General features: G+C 33.5%; 1 protein-coding gene across 4 annotated transcripts in view; it reads left to right on the plus strand.

Moving 5' to 3' along the window:
- Positions 1–5,498: 5,498 nt before the first annotated feature.
- LOC136042339 (F-box/LRR-repeat protein 14-like) overlaps positions 5,499–19,094 on the plus strand; it is a 34,051-nt gene continuing 20,455 nt past the window's right edge. Inside the window, exons 1-3 of one of the 4 annotated variants that reach the window (XM_065727302.1) lie at positions 5,499–5,620; positions 16,191–16,395; positions 18,708–18,905. In XM_065727302.1, the coding sequence (XP_065583374.1) occupies positions 16,393–16,395; positions 18,708–18,905 (201 nt within the window). In that variant the 5' untranslated portion in view covers positions 5,499–5,620; positions 16,191–16,392. Of the gene's footprint in view, positions 5,621–6,483; positions 6,671–16,190; positions 16,396–18,707; positions 18,906–19,094 lie in introns of those variants that run through there. The other 3 variants (XM_065727301.1, XM_065727300.1, XM_065727303.1) reach the window with 3 other exon arrangements.

The following is a 19,094-nucleotide window of genomic DNA, read 5'->3' on the forward strand; positions in this document are numbered from 1 at the left end:
CCCAAATTTGTTTCTAATCTATTACAGATTTTTTATACCCCATATTTAGGTCATTTTTAAGAGGCCAAAAAATGTTTAAATCTGAATTTGCAGTAAAAGCAATTATTATATATGTAAACAGCATTAAAACAGGCATCAAGTGGTATATTCACTTTATATGAAAGCCAGTAATACTGTTTGCACCAATTTTACCCTTTTCCCTAGTTATATAGTCTGTATTTATTGAGATTGTTGTTTAACTGGATTTTTAACATAAAATAGGGGCAAAATTTTACTTTGGCTACTTTTGACTATCTTTGAAAGAGGTTAGGTTAGGGAAATGAAACTTTCAGGGATGTGTCTGCAGGCTGAAGTATGTCCCAGAAAAGTATTTTGAAGTACCTACCTCCATTTCTTTTCCCTCTAAATGGTCCTGAAATTTTGGGTTATCAGTTTCTTTTTCTCTGGCTTTAGTTGTGAAAAGACAATTCCTGTTGATTTGCCATACTGTTGTTGCCATAACACTGGGTTTTCTAAATTTAGAAATAATCTTTTATGCCACCTCACTATAGGTTAAATATTTGGCAGATATTATTTATTCTCCATGATTTTTTTTTTATTGGATTTCATATGATGTCAGTTGCTTTCTGTTAAACATACATTTATTTTTAAAAATCAAGCTTCTTTTGAGAAAAAATTTGAATTATTTTTCTCTGAAAAATATCACTGAAATATAAAGTGATATAAAATATGAGAAATATGTGAGTGATATAAATATCACTGAAATTTTCTCTGAAATATCACTGAAAGGGGATAGGTTAGGAAAATGAAACTTTAAGGAATGGGTCTACAGGCTAAAGTATGTCCTGGGAAGGTATTTCAAAGTACATATCTCTACTCATTCTTGCTCTAGAGGGCCCTGACCCTTGATGACCTTCAAAAATAGGCTATCTGTGTTATAAAAGTGAAACCTTACAAAATAAATCTTCTGCTGAAATGAAGTACAACAAAGTTGTTCTCAGCTTAACAACTTTGCTCAATCCCAATTTATAGGTTTTAAAGATATGAAAAAACATTTCCTAAATTTTGAAAAAAAATGTTGATATGGCTCAGAATTCTACTCAAATAAAAGGAATTGAATTTTCAGAACTAAAGGCAGAGAAAAAGCAAATGGTACCTGAAAATTAAGGTAAAATGTTGTTTTGTCAAAATTTCAATAGGTACAGACCTGTCATGGAGTCAAATTTTAGGGCTCTCTAGAGGGAGAAGAAGTGGAGGTGGGTACTTTAAAATACCTTCCCAGGATATACTTTAGCCTATAGACCCATCCCTGAAAGTTTCATTTTCCTAACCTAACTTCTTTCTGAGATAGCAAGAAGTAACTCAATTAGAATTTTACCTTTTATCTGTCTGGTAAAAAACATCCTTCAAATTTTAGATATGCTCTAATTATACAGGAGCAAAAAAAATGCTTTTTAAAATTGCCATTATGAGGTAAGATATTAGCTAAAATGCCTGTATAAAGCAAACTAGCCTACCTAGGGAGCCAAAACACTTGAATTTGCTTACTGCTTCTTCAACAGTGGCAAAAGGTCTGACAATGAGTAAAGTATGGAATTTAAGTCAGAAACGCCTTTTATGCTTTTTCTATTCTCACCAAAATAAAACACAAATCCCATGTTGACTTGCACAAAAACCTCAAGATAAGTTGTAGTAATTGGTCCTTTAGCCTGATGTAGCTGCTATTTGCTGCTATGAGTGCATAGTTTATAATGGGAGCTTAAAATTGTCTTTGCAAGCTGCATGGTTGAGTATACAACCCTCTAGGCTATACTCTCTTTCTTTATGTGCATATTATTGTTTAAAAATGATCAAGCTTCACATTAATCTCCTTTCATGACCTATAGTTGAAATTTGCTAGGGAAGTATTTATTCCACTAAAAACTCACCACCTATTTTTGAACTTCAATTATACAGCCCTGTTTTTTTTTACCCCCCTTAAGCCTGTATCCAGTTTCTGATAGCCATTTAAATTTCATTTTGTCTGTTGCTCATTTCTTGTCAATATTACTGAGGGGTCATAGATAAGCACTAGAGTCCTCATTGATAAATAATATGTGCTTGTATATATATAGCTTGTTGCTACTTATTTTTCTCTGGGAATACAATGTTTGATGTGGCATAAACCAAAGAAAGGACCTGTAGGCCTAGAGAAAAATATGTTAAGAAAACCGATTTTTATAATTGCACAATAATTATAGCTTACATAATTTTACATGCAGTCCTGCTCTACTTTACCCCCAACCCTCCTAATATAGAAATATATAGCTGAAGTTACATGTTACCTGTTGATTCTGCCAATCTATCCCTCAACCTTTAACTCCCTGTTAATTGAAGCAATTGCAACAAAGCAAGAATGGCAGGAAAGGTAACAGGTGACAGAATACATTGGAACTACATAATTTTGGCTATATATTTGCACATTAGGCAGGTTGGAGGTAAATTATAGTATAGAGATGCATGCTTTTCCCTTTGGTATGTAGGCTAAGTAGAAGATCACTTGTACCTGATGCTGTCCCTGTTGTTTTTAGTTGGATTGGAAACATCCAAAGAAAGTTTCCTTTGAAAAGGAAAGGTGAGATTGCCCAAAAGTGAGATTGAATTTGTCAAAGCTTGGAGGTTTGCCCCTTCAGTCTGTTTAAAGGAAAATGGATTCATAATTGAAGCTTTGTTCATTTCAATCTTAAGGGTGACCAATATTTGTGACAATTCATTAAATGGTTGTAAAGGGATACTTTTGTTTATTCATTAGTCTTCTTTGTTTTCTAACAGTTTTTTTTTAATCTTTAAATTGATATCCATTTCTTACAAATTTTTATTGATACCAGAGGTCCATTTGCAAGTTTTCACCTACTTTGTAATCCCTGGTCTCACAATTACATTTAAATTTACTGAAGCTAGGACACACAGAACTCCTATCTATTTAAAGAAAATCAATGGATATAAGTAGGTTTTATTGTATTTAAGCCCTAGGGCCATGGCAATTAAAAACAAAATAAAGGAGATTAACTTTATAATACTTGACATTAAATAAGCATAATAGTCACAAAGAAAAACAAATAACAAAATTATACTTCTGTGTTCAGTTGCCAACCTGAGCAACTGTCATAAATTTTTAAATCTTGCAGAACATTCACCCCCATTACATTCACAAGCTATCTCTCATGACCCACAAATTTGTCCATACATCCACATTTCAGGGAAATGGAAGGACCATCACACTGGTATTCTTCATTTCTACTTATATTTAATGGGTTTGAAAGAAAGTTTCTATGGCTAAGTCAGTAGGCCAGTAAAGGACCTGGTGGTCCTTTAGCCAGGTAGTGCAATAGGAAGCTAAGGACCAGCCAGCCTATGCTCTTGCATGCCCTTCCTCCTTACTGTCCCTAGATTTCCATCTATACTCATTTAAAGTTGGGCCAATTCTAGCTGAGGTTAGTCATATCACCAACCCCTATCCAAAACCAAATAAACTGGCAATGCCAGGAATTAAACCTATACACCTTGGACAAAGCGTTCCAACCCAAAGCGCCTACCACTTAGCAAGGAACACAAATTTGACCAGAGAACAATAATTATTTGAAAAAAAAAAATAGAAAATTGAAAAAAAAATTGCTATAGTTGCCCCACTACTGTCCTATAAATGCTATAGGCCCATTTTATTTAGACAAATCAATTTGAGACAGGTATCAACAAAACTCCATCAGGGATTGTATTTGCTTAAAATACAATCAAGCTATGTGAATGCTCAGCTTTGTGATATTCTAGTCTTGAAATAATAAAAAAAAGAGAAAATTTATATTTTCTATTTATTTTTCACCAACTCATTTGAGCAAAATCATTTGTGACAGCCAAATGCCCATGGTTGGCTTAGAACCTCTCTAAATGCTCTGAAACAGCAGGAATTAAAAAAAATTATACTAATCAGCATTAAACTATCCCTTAAATTTGAACACGTGTATTTAATTTGAAAATGATGCTACTGCTAGTCAGGTTACTGTGCCGTTCCCACTGGCTCTACTGCAGTTAAAAATGGGCAGTTACCATGCAGTAACTGAAAAACCATCAGCTGGAACATACCCATAAGCAATTATATCTGTATATTATATCAATTATATATCTTATATTATTATATTATATATATATACATAAGCAATTATATCAATTATATCTGTAAAGAACATACAAAAAGGCATCAAGTAGTATATTCACTTTATTTTTAAGTCAAAATATGAAAAAAACAAAAAATTTACTCCCGACCTGCCTAATTTGCTAATATATAGCCCAAATTATATATTTTAAATGTATTTTGCCACCTTTTAGCCTACTTATTTTTCCAGTTCTTGTTTTGCCACAGTTGCTTCAATTATCAGGTACTATGGTTGAGGTATAGATTGGCAGAATCAATAGGAAATATGCAATTTCAGCCTTAGATTTCCATATTAGGAGGGTTGGTGCTAAAGTAAAGCAGAGCTGCATACTTCTCTAGTGCTTAAGTATGACCCCTTAGCAATATTGACAAGAAATGAGTAACAGAAAAAATGCAATTTGGACTAAATGGCAATCAGGAACTGGATACAGGCTAAAGGGGGCCGAAAACAGGGCTGTATAATTGGAGTTCAAAGAACTCCAATTATACAGTGATTTTAAAAAATCACTGTAAATAAGTGATTTTTTAGTGAACTAAACGCTTCCCTTGCTAATTTAGGACTTTAAATTGATTAGCCTACTGGAATTTACCTATCCTATGCAATTGAAATATTTTACCTTTTCAGAGCATTAAGACAATCCATCACAATAAAAAAAAAAATATCCAAGGCATCTTGAATGGAATGACTAAAAGAAGACAAATGAAAATCACAATTTGCAATCTAACAATTAAACTTCTGGCCACACAAATTGTATTAGGATACCCAGCTCTGAAATAATTGCTCAAGTAGCTTTGCAGTAACTTTAACTAATATTGCAATAACTTTATAAGTTTTTTCTTAACCATTTTATTATCTACCTATCCCCCCACCCAGTAAAAGAAAAAACCCACCCACCCACACAAGAAAAAAGCCGGTTTTAACTAGGGTAATAACATAGTTTTTAAGTCTATTTTAGTGCAACCTACCCAACAACAAAAATCTGGCTCAATAACTCACCATACTGGTACACAAAAGTGGTGCCTTCATCCTGGATCCATCTGAACACATACTCCATGATTACCTATAATTGAAACGTTTGCCCTCTTTCCGAGTTAACTTGAGACGAACGTACAAAATGTAAAAGTTGTTAAAAGTCAACTTTTCATTAACTTTGGGTGCGTTTGTTTACTTGTCCGATTACTAATCTGATTAATCCAAGCGTTTTTTGAGACACATATGACGTCAGAGGTTAGTCGGATTATCCCCACAAACGCTCAGGATTACTTGTCCGTGGGCTGGCACTTTATAACCCCCAAATAAAAAGATTATTTGAGGATTGTGACGTCAATGCTATATATTTTTTAAATGGATAAACATGTGAAATCGTTAAGTCTAGAGAAAAGACAAGGAAACTGTAAATAATAGAAATAATCTTAGCTTTTCAGTGACCTGTAAGTAATATTATGTATATTACTTAGTATCTAAAGGGTTTTTGGTGTTCTAGGCCTGTCTTGCATAGGCTAAGCTTCATAAGGAGTCAGAAGAAAAGTTTTTTTGTTATTAAAAAGGTTGATTCTTAGGGAGGCAGCTATCACATTGGTGAGTTAGTCAAATGTTATTAAATCAAACAGGCCTAGTTTCTAAACCATCCTATAATTATTAGTTGGAAAAAATTTAGAATGATTAGGCCAATACCTATAGCCTTTTATATAGTCTATATTTGTTGAGATTGCTATTTAAGCTGGATTTTTAAGATACAGTAGGGGTAAAATTTTACTTTAGCTACTTTTGGCTGTCATAGGAAATGTGCATTCCCAAGCTCTATTCCTAATAACACACCTTTCTAACTGATAAAAAACCTTTGTTCTGTGCATCAGAGCCTAGCCTACTAGCCTTTGAAAGCTAGGGCTAGCTCTCCAGAAAACCTTAATATTTTATAAACACAGACAAGATTATCCTACTTACAAACTCCTAAATCTGAAGTAATCTCCAATATAACTGTATTAGTATGCTCTCTGCATATAATTTTATAAGTCTTGTCAGTATGCCTATATTCCATCTGAAATTTCTGAACTGAACTTACAAACTCAATAGACAGTTCAACTGCAAATAGAACTTGAATCCCAACCTCTTCCCAAGGGACTTGATATGCTTCCTTAGAGATATTAATCATACTACTCCACTATAAACATAGCTTATCTACAAAATCCATCTCAGGTGAGTCACATGCACATGATCGTCTGACGTCACAATCTCAAATAATCTTTTTATTTGGGGGTTATAAAGTGCCAGCCCACGGACAAGTAATTCAGAGTGTTTGAGGGGATAATCCGACTAACCTCTGACGTCATATGTGTCTCAAAAAACGCTTGGATTAATCAGATTAGTAATCGGACAAGTAAACAAACGCACCCTCTGTTTTGAAAATGAGAAAAAGCATGGATATTAGAAGAATTAAGAAACAAAGATTGGAAGGATTTTGGAGTTGTTTACCAGAAGAGGTTAGAGTCCATGGTGAAATTCTACTTTTGGCTATCTTGGAAAGGGGTAAGGTTAGGAAAATGAAACTTTCAGGGATAAGTCTATAGGGTAAAGTATGCCCCAGGAACCTAGTTTTGAAGTACCTAGGCTACCTCCACTCCTCGTCCCTCTAGAGGGCCCTAACCGTTGATGACATTTATAAATCTGTGTTTAATAAAATGAAACCTTGCAAAATAAATCTCCTGCTTATATAAGGTACAGCATAATTGTTTTCAGCTGTACAACTTTGCTGAATTTCGGCTATAAGGTTTTAAAGATATGCAAATGTATTTCTAAAATTAAAAAAAAAACATTGCTATGGCTTAAAATTCTACTCAAATAGCAGGAATCACATTTTCAGAACTAAAGCCAGAGCTAAAGAAACTGATAACTGAAAATTAAGGTAGAATGTATTTTTCAAAATTTCAAGGTAAATATATGACTGTCCATATTATTGGCCTACCAATGAAGTAAACCTGCCACTCAATGTTTTTTTTATGATCTTTACAAATATAATAATTGTTTCTATTTGCAAATTCAAATATAAGCACTTTTTGATCTTACCTAAGCTAAACTAACCTTATTAAAAATAATTTTGTGGTAAATGTTTAGTTTCATTCCAAGTTGTCTAAAGTGCATATTACTACATATAGCAAGATTCTGATGATTGTATATATTCTTCCTTTGTCATTATTAGAGAAACACATCCATTTTTTATCTTTCTAAAATCCCCCAACAACAAGTCTAAAAATGTATAAAGTGGGCTTGCTTACAGGATTACTTGCTTACATTTACCCACAGAGCAAATTATATTAATCCAAGAGCTCTGCAGACAGTAGGTTGAGGTCTGTATTCTATATTTATTAAACAAAGAGTAATAAAACTAAAAAAAGATAAAAAATAAAAAACCTTGGTAAATTTATGACACTTCATATAACTGACTTACCAATGTGAACATACCACTTGAAGCCTTTTTTTATGTTCTTTAAGAATATAATAATTGCTTGTACTGTAATTCAAATTTAAGCACTGTTTAACCTAACCCAAACTAACCTTATTATAATTAATCTTAGCTCTGAGAAAATGTAGGATTTTTTTTGAAAACAATAGAAAAAGATGATTCTGTGAAAACACAGTATTATTTTGTAGAAAACAAGTGATAACTCAAACTTTAATTGAAAATTTATTATTTTTAAGATTTCAAAAAGTGCTTAAATTTGAATTTGTGGTAGAAGCAATTACAATATTTGTAAAGAACATAAAAAGGTATTGAGTGGTATGTTCACTTTATTGATAAGCCAGTTTTTTGAACTGTCATAATTTTTTGAAAATTCATCATTTTTAAGAGCTCAAAAAGTGCTTAAATTTAAATTTCCAGTAGAAGCAATTGTTATATTTGTAAAGACCATAAAACAAAGGTATCAAGTGGTATATTCACTTTATTGGTAAGCCAGTTATAGGAACTGTCATGATTTTACCAAAACCTCAAACAAGATTTAATAAATAAAAATAGAATACAGACCTCATCCTGCTGCCCTCAGGGCTCATGGACTAATACAATCTGCTCTATAGGTAATATTACCAGTAAGAAAGCCCACTTAATGCATTTTTAGTTGGTCCCATAGAGAAGGAGGGTAAACCAGAAATGAAAACACACCTAGAATTGGCATTTATAAGTACTAGAGTATAGAAACTATGCTGCTTTGCAGCATAGTTTCCAGTTTAGACAGCTTGTGATAAAACTAAACATTTACTAATTTTGTCACTACAAAAATGTAGCATTATTTTGTTGAAAAGAATCAAGAAAACAATGCTGAGAAAACCTAGCATTATTTTAATAACCAATATTAAATATATAATTATATTTGTATATATATAGGTCTGAAAATAACCAATAGTTCATGCTTTAATTGACAATTCTTCAATCTCCAATTTCAAATTTTGCAATAGAAGAGATTATTTTATTCATAAATAGCAAAAAAAAGGTATTGAGTGGTATGCTCACTTGATTGGTAAGTCAATAATATGGACAGTCATATATTTACCAATTTCAATAGGTATAGACCCATCATGTAGACAAATTTCAGGACCCCCTATAGGAAGAAGGAGTTGAAGTAGGTACTCAAAATACTTTTCCAGGACATACTTTAGCCTTTAGACTTGTCCTTGAAAGCTTCATTTTCCCAACCAAACCTAATTCCAAGCAAGCCAAAAATAGCTGAAGTAGAATCAAGTAGAATAGACTCTTAATCTTGGATATTACTATAGTGTTAGATAGTTGTGATCAGCTAATTAGGCCTAGACCAATTGGAATTGGCAGACTGAAATCTTGGAAAGCATCAGGTTTTCCCAAATTTGAATCAAGACAAAAGTTAGCTCTACACTCTAGTTTATATTAACACTGTACAAATTTTTGTGTTTTACAGCACTTGTCTTATATTAAGTGGATCCATTGTCAATGGTGTCTTTCATTAGGGTACATTGTTCTAATTGTAAGATCCTGTGTTTAAATTTTTATATTAGAATAAATTTTCTAAGATTTGTTTCTAGATTTAAATGTGTAGTCAAGATTAGGCTCCTGTGTTGATACAACATTCAAGCTAATCACATGCTTAAAAACTTTTTTTACACCTTTAATGGTATAACAATCCACTTTCTAGGTGAAATGATTAACCTATAATTTAGCTAGTAAAGAGAGGATTAGCTGGCTGACTATTGGGTATCTTGTCTTTATTAGCTTTTATCCAACTCTTTAACTTTTCATCATATTCTAAAAACTAAAGTTACCTTTTGGGGCTTAAAATAGAATTTACCTCAGAAGTAATTTCTAGATTTGGAAAAAAAAAAATATGAACATCTTCAAGTTAGGTGTTTCCTTTCTTTGTAGCTAGATTTTATGGAAAACTTAATATTTATCCAGCAACTACAAAAGTGAAATCTGAAAAAATAGGTTTTCTGCTCAGATGAGGCTTAATAAAAGTATGAAGTTGCACTCTACAAAAGTATGTACTCTACTAAAAGCAAACTATTACCAGGTTGCAAAACAAATTCTCCCATCAGGTAGTCAGCCTATAGAATTCTGTTATAAAAGAGAGTGCCCTGGGAAAGACCATCTACAGGAGGGTTCCTGTACTCAAAGATTCCCAGGTAAGGGTTGTCACCATTTTTGGATGTCTTGGTCATCAGGCTCTTGGCTGTCTGTACTGATTTCTTGATTAGTCTGTTTGATTGCTGATAGATTGGACTGGATGTGAGGTGCCTAGATCCCCATACCTTTGCAAATCCCTGGAATTATGTTTAGGCATACTTGTTGCCATTATCAGATATGAATACCACTGGTAATCCATATTGAGCAAAATGGGTTTTCAGTTTGGTAATCACTTTGAAAAATCATTTATGGTAATCTGCAGTGATCAAAAAATCAGTTTCATTCCACTTGAAGAGGTCAGATGCAACCTTTTGCTGTGGCAGAGGTGGGACAGGATGGTGGAGAGAGAGAGAGAGAGAGAGAGAGAGAGAGAGAGAGAGAGAGAGAGAATAAAAGATGGGTTTATTAATATAAATAACAAAACAAAACAAGCCAATGGCTTGAAGCAAAGCTTGTTTGGGCTTACAACCACAATACACATACAAATAAAAACAATACAAAAAGAAGAAGAAAAGGAAAGGAAAAGAAAAAGAAAAGAAAAGAAAAGACGAAAAAGAAAATCAATTACCCTGCAATTCAATCATCACAGAATTACACTTCAAAAAAGACAACCAACATCTTGGCTCCACTTGAGGTCTACTCAACTATCAAAACCATAAATATTAAGGCAAAATAGCTTTAATTCCCGCCGAAATTCAAGAAAATTATCCATGTTTCTCAAAGGTGTAGGTAAACAATTCCATGCAAGGGGTCCTAGATGCCAAATAGAAAATTGATATCTACAGATAATAGAATGTGTATGAATATTGCTTCCTCATTCAAACATACTTTTAAAACATATTGGTAAACAATTTTGAAAATATTTATATATAAACAGGCTTGGATAAAAAGTAATAAGTCCTGCTAAAGGCAAGATTTTGCAATCTATATACCTCTTTTGTACCGATTCTTTAAAACCTACACCACATAACACTCAAAGCGCTTTATTCTGCAAAACTCAAATAGGATGGAGATGAGAAGGAAATGTACTACCCCAAACATTAAAACAATATAGCAGATAAGGATGAATTAAGGAATAATACAGTGTTCTTAAAATATCTCTTGGGAAAATGTACTTCAACTTTCTTAAAATGCCTACATTCCTAGCAAGTTTAAGACTAATATAATCTATATGTTCTCTAAAACTGAGACATTCATCAATTAATACTCCTAGATATTTTGTACCATTTATTCTTAAAATTCTCATATAAGCAATATTAAGTCTGTCTCTCCAAGGGTAATAATTTGAGCTCCTACCATACAATAAAAAGCAAGATTTACTGTAATTAAAATTTAACTTATTAACCTTCATCCACTTTTGTACAAACTCCAGACAAGAACGAATACGACTCAACAGCTGAATTCCTGTTTGTGTAGCCATAGTTATATGAGTGTCATCCACAAAGCTGGGAACAATTACTTTTCCCCCATCACATCCAATGTCAAGATCATACGAAATCATATTAAAAGCTCTACATAAATCATTTATAAAAATTAGAAATAACATGGGACCAAGAACAGATCCTTGAGGTACTCCAAATTTAACACTACTGACTGAAAAAACATTATTCCCTAGTTGTACATATTGAGTTCTTTCTTTTAAAAATGAGGACAGTAATTCAAGAAATGGTCCTCTAAAACCGTAATTTTCTAATTTGGCAATGAGTATAAAATGGTCAATGCAGTCAAAAGCTTTTACAATATCAAGAAAAAAAGAAGCGACTTTCATACCATTATCCAACACATCACTCACAAAAAATGTCAAAAATAAAACACCATGCTCAGTAGATAAACCCCTCCGAAAACCAAATTGATTTGGATTAAAAAATGACTTACTCTCCAAAAATTCAACCATTCTTTTAACTGTTAATTTCTCAAACAATCTGGATACTACTGGTAATAAAGAAATGGGCCTATAATTTCCTAGTATATTTTTATCTCCACCTTTATAGACAGGAATAACTTTTGCAATTTTAAAACAACTTGGAAACACTTCAGTCCTTAAACATTCTTTAAATAAATACACTTAATGACCAGAAATAAAAGGATAAATATATTTTAAAGTTTTAACTGTTACAAAATCAGAGCCTGAAGCTCCAATTTTTAATTTTTTTTAATGTTTCAGAAAGCTCAGAAGCATTGATTAGCTTCAAATATGCTGAAACATCACTTGCATTCCATAAATATTTCTTAAAACTACCTTCATGCTCAGAAATAACTATACTTTGGACCAAATCCTTCCCCACATTAGCAAAATGACAGCACATTCTATCAGCAATTGCACTGTCATTATGTATACCGTCAGGAAATATACCATCATTATCAGGACTTATGACGGATTTTATAATTTGCCATGTTTTTCTAGGGTTACCTTCACAAGATTTAAATTTATTACGATAATAATCAGCTTTGGCTTTACAAAGTAGCGTATTTAACTGGTTACTATAAATCTTGTATTCTGTTTTATCACTTACACTATTACTAGCCGCACACATTTTGAACAAATATCTTCTTCTAATAATAGCCTTTAAAAGAGCTCGGGTGATCCAAGGTTTTTTTGGAGTTAATCTACAACAGGTTACATTTTTACAAGTACTACAATCAACCAATAAACTATTTATAATTGAATACCAATTTGAAACTTAGCATTAATATCTAGTTCATCACTATTTAAAAATTCAAAATTACATTTCTCTAACATTACTTTATAAATAATGAGCACATTATTATCAGTGATCACTTTTTTATATATATTTTGTGAATTTGTGTTAGGCCTAGTACCTTTACTAAAACAATTTTGAACACTTAAAAATATCCCAAAATGGTCAGATACTTCATTTATTATCACACTTAAATTATGGTAACTGACATTAGCAAAAATATTATCAATCAACGATGCTGAATTCATAGTAACCCTAGTTGGGACTGTAATCGAAGGCTTCAACCAATAACTCAGCATAATATTTAATAACTGACCAACTTCTGGATTAATAAACAAATTCATTAGGTCAATATTGAAACCACCACACACAAATATAGGTAAGTTTCTACTCCTAATCATGTCCAACTGTTTTTCTAGCAACATAAAAAATTCATTAATATTTCTTGACAGAAGTCTATAAACAACAACCAAATAAAACACCTTGGATTTCTTGCTAACCTCTAATATCAACTCTCAAATACCATTTCTCCATTAACCCTTAAATCATCTCTTTCTATAACTAGGAAGTCTTCTAATGTAAGCACCCAGTCTACCATGCTGACGAGTCTCCCTATTCTTAAGACACAATCAATAGTTGCCTAGTTCTAATAAACTAGAATTATGATTCTGTAACCAAGTTTCAGTTAGAGCTAATATTTGAATTCCAGAAAACATGCATAGTTCATTTAAATATGTTACACTGCTTTGCAGTCCCCGACAATTCAAATGGACAACTGTAAGAGAGTCATTAGGCATCGATTCAGAAATATCAACCGGGCTAATATAGCGTACTGCTATTTTACTTTCCTCTTCAACAAAATCATCAATCCCTCTACTTTCATCTACTAGCTCCAAATGATCCAAATTAAGTGGACTATTCTCAAGTGGACGCAATCTATCAAAATCTACAACCATTTTCACACCAATAACTTCAGCTTCAACACGATTAACTTTTGTGTTTAAATTTGTGTGTCCAGATTCCACTGTTGAAATACAGCATTCCAAAGTTTTTAATCTACCATCAATTGACTCAAAAACCTTCTTATTATCTTCCAAAACCTTCTTATTATCTTTTACAATTTCTAACATCTGAGTGAAATTATCAGCCAAAGATTTTAAAGATAACTCATCATTGGCTTTCGAAAACACTGAATTTAGACCACCTGACGCATCCGAAATATCAAACATGGAGCGGTTTGATGGGCCATCATCACTTGATGCATTTTCAGTTCTTTTCTGTTTCCTTCTCTTCCCCATATTTATATAAAAATATACGAAACAATCTTACCGGAAAAAGTGTCAGATTATTATCCATGCCAGTGCCTACATTCAATGCATTAGTCCCCAATCAAGGGCACGGCTAGCACCGCTATATAGCACAAAGATAAATCCAGGAACGCAGAAACTATAGGCCAAGAAAGCCAAGTTTAATCGCATCAGAAACTATAGGCCAAAACAACCAAGTTTGATCACATCCATAATCACAACTCTTAATTCAGGGGCATATATAAGCTATTGATCCTTTTCTTTTTTCCCTTCTTCATTCAGTTCTTTTTCCCTACCTCACCTTGCCATGCAAATGACGAAACATAGGGAAGTTACTAATCTTGAACACTATAATTCATTTCATCACTCTTTTTATGTAGGTACCCGGATTATGCTCTTACTCGTTCAAAGTCACATTCATGTAATATTACCAGTCAAGCTATTTCAATTCAATGCAAAATCTCCAATAAGTTTTCATCCTCTTTCACTAAATAATGTTTATAAGGGGGCTATTTAAACCCTTTCTTACAAAGGCCTTAGATGCTCCAAATTGACGACCAAATTTATAATGAACTATGTCCAATCCAGATATACTAATCCGATTATGCAAGTTAGACTATATCAAGAAACCGGTTTTTCTCACTGATAACTTTGAGCATACAGATATTTGTTCACGGAATGAATGCTTTTTCAACACAGATAAAGGGCTCTTTTTGGTTTGAAAGCTTGTTTTTGGCACAAGTTCTGCACTTCTAGATACACTGCTTAATGTCTCCATTCTGACTTGGGCAGTAGACGAGTATGCATGCCCAGTGCTTGGTATTATCCACACCAAGGTGGGCACCATGTAGTTGCATCAGGATTTCTGGTTGTAAAGCCTGGGGTATCACAAGTCTCTCTCCTTTAAAGATGATGCCATTTGCTGTAGAAGGTTCATGCTGGATGCTCCAAACATGAAAATGTTTCACTGGCACCTTTTCCTGCAGCTTGGCCATCCATTTTCTATAGCCTTGAGGACATCCTTCAATTAGGGGTCTGCTGGTTTTATCCTTGATTGCTGCTACCTTACTATCACTCACAGGTAAGTTTTTGCTGATTTGGTGCACATAAACATCAAGTTCCTTCTGCAGTTTGTCATCTGTACTGGGTAAGTGCAGCCTGGGTAGACCATCAGCCACAGGAATTTCTGATCCATGGCAAAACTGCAAGTGGCAATTGTAAGGCTGAAGCTGCAGCATAAGTCTCTGGACTCAAGGAAAGGCTTTACAGATTGACTTGTCAACTATGGTCTCCAGTGGCTGATGATCTGTTATGACTGTAACACGTCTTTCATACAAATAGTGGTGAAAATGTTTGCTGCAGTAGATAACTGCATATAACTCCTTTTTGAGGTGTGAGTTTTTTTGTTCTGTCTTGTTCAGTGCCCAAGATGCATATGCTACCACTTCCCCATCAAAACATAGATGGGCTCCCAAACCATGACCCAAGGCATCATCTTTCATTTCCACATCTGTGCTTGTGTAGTTGAAGAATGATGTATTTGAGACAATGGGGTGCTTAAGATATGACAAGACTGTATCATGCTCTGGGCCCCAAGAGAATGTGTCTTGTTTGATGATGTTGTGGAGGACCTTGTTTTGGGTAGACAGATTTGGTATGTATTTTGCCAGGTAGTTCAGCATACCTAAGAAAGTTAAGAGTGATTTGTGTGTTTGGGGACTTGGCATTTGATGAATGGCTGTCCGTTTTTCCTGATCCGGCTTTATGCCTTCTGCTCCATTGATGTGTCCAAAGTAGCAAACATTGCTTACACTTGTCTCTGTTAAATCTCACCCCCTTTTGCAGCGCTTGCTCCAGGAGTGCTTTCAGCCTCTCATTATGCTCTTCCTTGGTTCTACCAAACACCAGAATATCATCGATTATAACAGCAAAGCCTTCTAGCTCTTCAAATGTTTCTTCCTTTTGTTTCTGGAACTCATCCTGTGCTCATATGATGTCAAAAGGCATTCTTTGAAGCCTGCCATATATGGTGCTGAATGTCATCGTGTAAGATGTGCTTTGGGAAAGTTCAAATAACCAGTACCCAAACTTGGCATCCAGTTTGCTATAAACAGTTGCACCATAAAGTTTCGATGCTGCATCCTCCAGGGTAGGTATGCGGTAGTATGGGTACTTAATGCATTTATTTAAGTCCACAGAATCTATGCACAACTGAACTCTTCCATCTCTTTTTTCCACCATGACCATTGAGTTAACCCACTCAGTGGGTTCAGTTATTTTTTTTTTATTATTTCACCCTTCTCCATCTTTATTAGCTCCTGTAACAGTTTATCCTTTAATGTTTCAGGTACTCTTCTAGTAGGGTAGGCAGTAGGTACTGACCCATCCTTCAAATGAATATTGCACTCGGCTTCCAGTCGACTGGTTCCATCTAAGACATTTTTTGTACTGATCCTGTATACACTTTTGGGGTTTGCCTGAGTTCACGTTGAGGATCAGCTTAACTAAGTCCAAACTGATGCTATATTGGTCGCTTATGATGGGAGTAGATGGTGAGTCAACAATATAGAATTTATGCATTGCAGTAGAGCTGGTTTTGTGGCTACAGTTTAGGTCACTAGTTCCGAGAATTGGTATCTTGGCACCACAGTAGCTAGTGAGTCTTTGGTTAGTTGACTAGAGTTTGGGTTTTGGGTTGATCTGATCAAAGACACTAACTCCATTTTTAGAATATTTTTATTATTATAAATAGAAAATGATCCAGTCTAATATTTTATTGCTAAGGGAAGTTTTTCTTATGTATGCCCCTATAGACTAGAAACTAACATTTAGTGTCAGAATTTGTGTTAACCAATTCATTATTAGTAACATCAGAGTATTGCTGTTTGCTTTCTTTTAAGGGTAAGAGAAATGTGTTTATTCTTTTTCTCTTCTCTATTCCTTCTGTTTTGTGCACTTTCTTTTGTCGTTTGGAGTATAAAAATATTGATGATTTATATAAAAGAAATATATTTTCATTTACAGTTTTAAATTTGTGTTGGTTATATATTAAAAAAAAGCTACCAAAGAGATGGATGGTTAACAAAAATTGAATTATGCAGGAATTCTTTTCCTTTTGATTATTGCTGCTGATTCCGTTTTAAAATGAAAATGAATGTTAATTGAAAATCTTTTAGTAAATTATCTCCTTTGTCAAATCTTCTATGTCTGTGTATTGAAAGTCTGTTCACCTGTTTGAGGAACATTGGCAGGCGTCAGACAGAAGCTGGGGTGAAGGCCACGCAAATATATACTTTCGAAATACAAATCTCTTGGGTTTAAAAGTTAAAATGACAATTTTTATTATTATTGATTGATTGCCCTATCTACTTTTGTAATGTTGAAATAGAGTACTAAATTTTAAAATTACATATAGCTATGATAAAAGACCCAGACGATATAGGTCATAAACTGAGACAATGATTTTAAATATACATTACTAACTAAAAATAAAAACCAAATGGCAATAGAAACTGTATGTCACTATCGAATTTCATAATAATATTATTCTTCACAAAGTAATGCAGTAATTAGCAAAGACAATAAAACTAATAGGAAACACCTAGATTTAAATCTTTATTGTAAACGTCAGCCTTATGGAAAATATCAGTAAAACTAAAGTTGGTTCATTGGTTCCTGGGTTTAGTAGTAGTAGTAGTAGTAGTAGTAGACAGGTTTAATAGCAAAAACTTGACAGCTATCGCTGATTTGTGTTTCTTTACAACATATACAAAATCAAAACTACACTTGTAAATATAAATCAAACTATAAATATTAACTCTTATTATACATTTTGACGAAAATCAGGACGAAGGAATTACCATATCGGTTTGTTCTTGCTTTAACGGGAACTAACTTATCTTTAATTTGTGTAAAATCATGGGAGTAGTTCTGAAACTCTGGTTGTAGAAATTTTCTAATGTCTTTTACAACAGGATGCTTGTAGATAACAGATCGATAGAAGTATCGATAACATGACACTAGACAAGGTGATTTTCACAATCTTAAACATCAACACTTATTTATATTTGAGAGGGAGGTCTAAGTGTCCATAGGAAATACATAGTTGGTGTCCATTGTAAAAAAAAAAAAAAAAAAAAAAACCTAAGATCTCTCTTTAAATTAAGATGTCATTTATATTATTGCTTTTATGACTAGTATAATAAAGAAAATGATTTCGATAGTTATTATTAGTGTTGGGGTTTATATTTACTCATAGCCTCTTCCCCAATCGAAAATTTGAGGTTGCCTTGACCCCTCAACAGCTCACTAAAGTTTCAGCTTGATCTTTCTAGCTGTTCCTTTAATGCTGGTTATATTTTGGTTGGTGGATACCCTTAACTGAAGGATTTTTGGGTATTCATTGTAAGCAAATATAAATAAAACACGCTTTAAATTTCAAGCCAAGTGTAGACCCAAGTTGGAACTCTATCTTTTTATCCTATCAAAATTAGCAATAAAATGGTTATCTTAAAAATTTTACCCAGTCAAATGAGCCCTCTTTGATGTTTCTAGGATCACCTCTTCTGGATAAATAGGGCAAAGGGAAAAGTAAATAAATAGAGAACATCTAAAAGGTATATAGCCCTTTACTGTAAAAGTACTTAAAGCTAAATGAATATACTGCAAGTAATAACACCACTTGTTATGTTACTGCTAAATAATGTATATAATATAAGATTAAAATATGTGACGTGTTCAAATATAAGTGGTAGGAGGCATAGATCACTCACCTTTCTGAGGGCTAATTTCCAGAATTAATTCAACAAACAAAGCAAAGCCCACATTGCATCCAAATTCTTTGGTCTAGTATATACCGTTCTAGGTTATATGCACATTCTATGAATACCTAAACTTCAGAGATGTAGAAGCCGCCAGTCAGACTTGTAGAAGCTGGTATGCAGCATTTATCAACAACAGTAAGATTCATAGAAATGTTGAATTTGTAATCCACCGAAACCATAGTGAGGCTCTAGCTGCTTTATCAAGATATCCTGGTCGCTGCAAAAGGATTACAATTGAGGTAAAGTATTTTAATTGAAATTTGTACCTATAGATTACTGACATATAATGCAGGATAATAGAGGAGTAATCCCCTTTAAGGATTGGCCAAAGATCCCTCTCTCCCGAACTCTACAGCTGCTTCAAGACAGAAACTCAAGACAATATTTCTATTATTGGCCATTTAAATGAAAACATAGACTGAATAGTT

The sequence above is a fragment of the Artemia franciscana genome, unplaced genomic scaffold (assembly GCF_032884065.1).
Source record: "Artemia franciscana unplaced genomic scaffold, ASM3288406v1 Scaffold_1124, whole genome shotgun sequence".
Taxonomy (NCBI): domain Eukaryota; kingdom Metazoa; phylum Arthropoda; class Branchiopoda; order Anostraca; family Artemiidae; genus Artemia; species Artemia franciscana.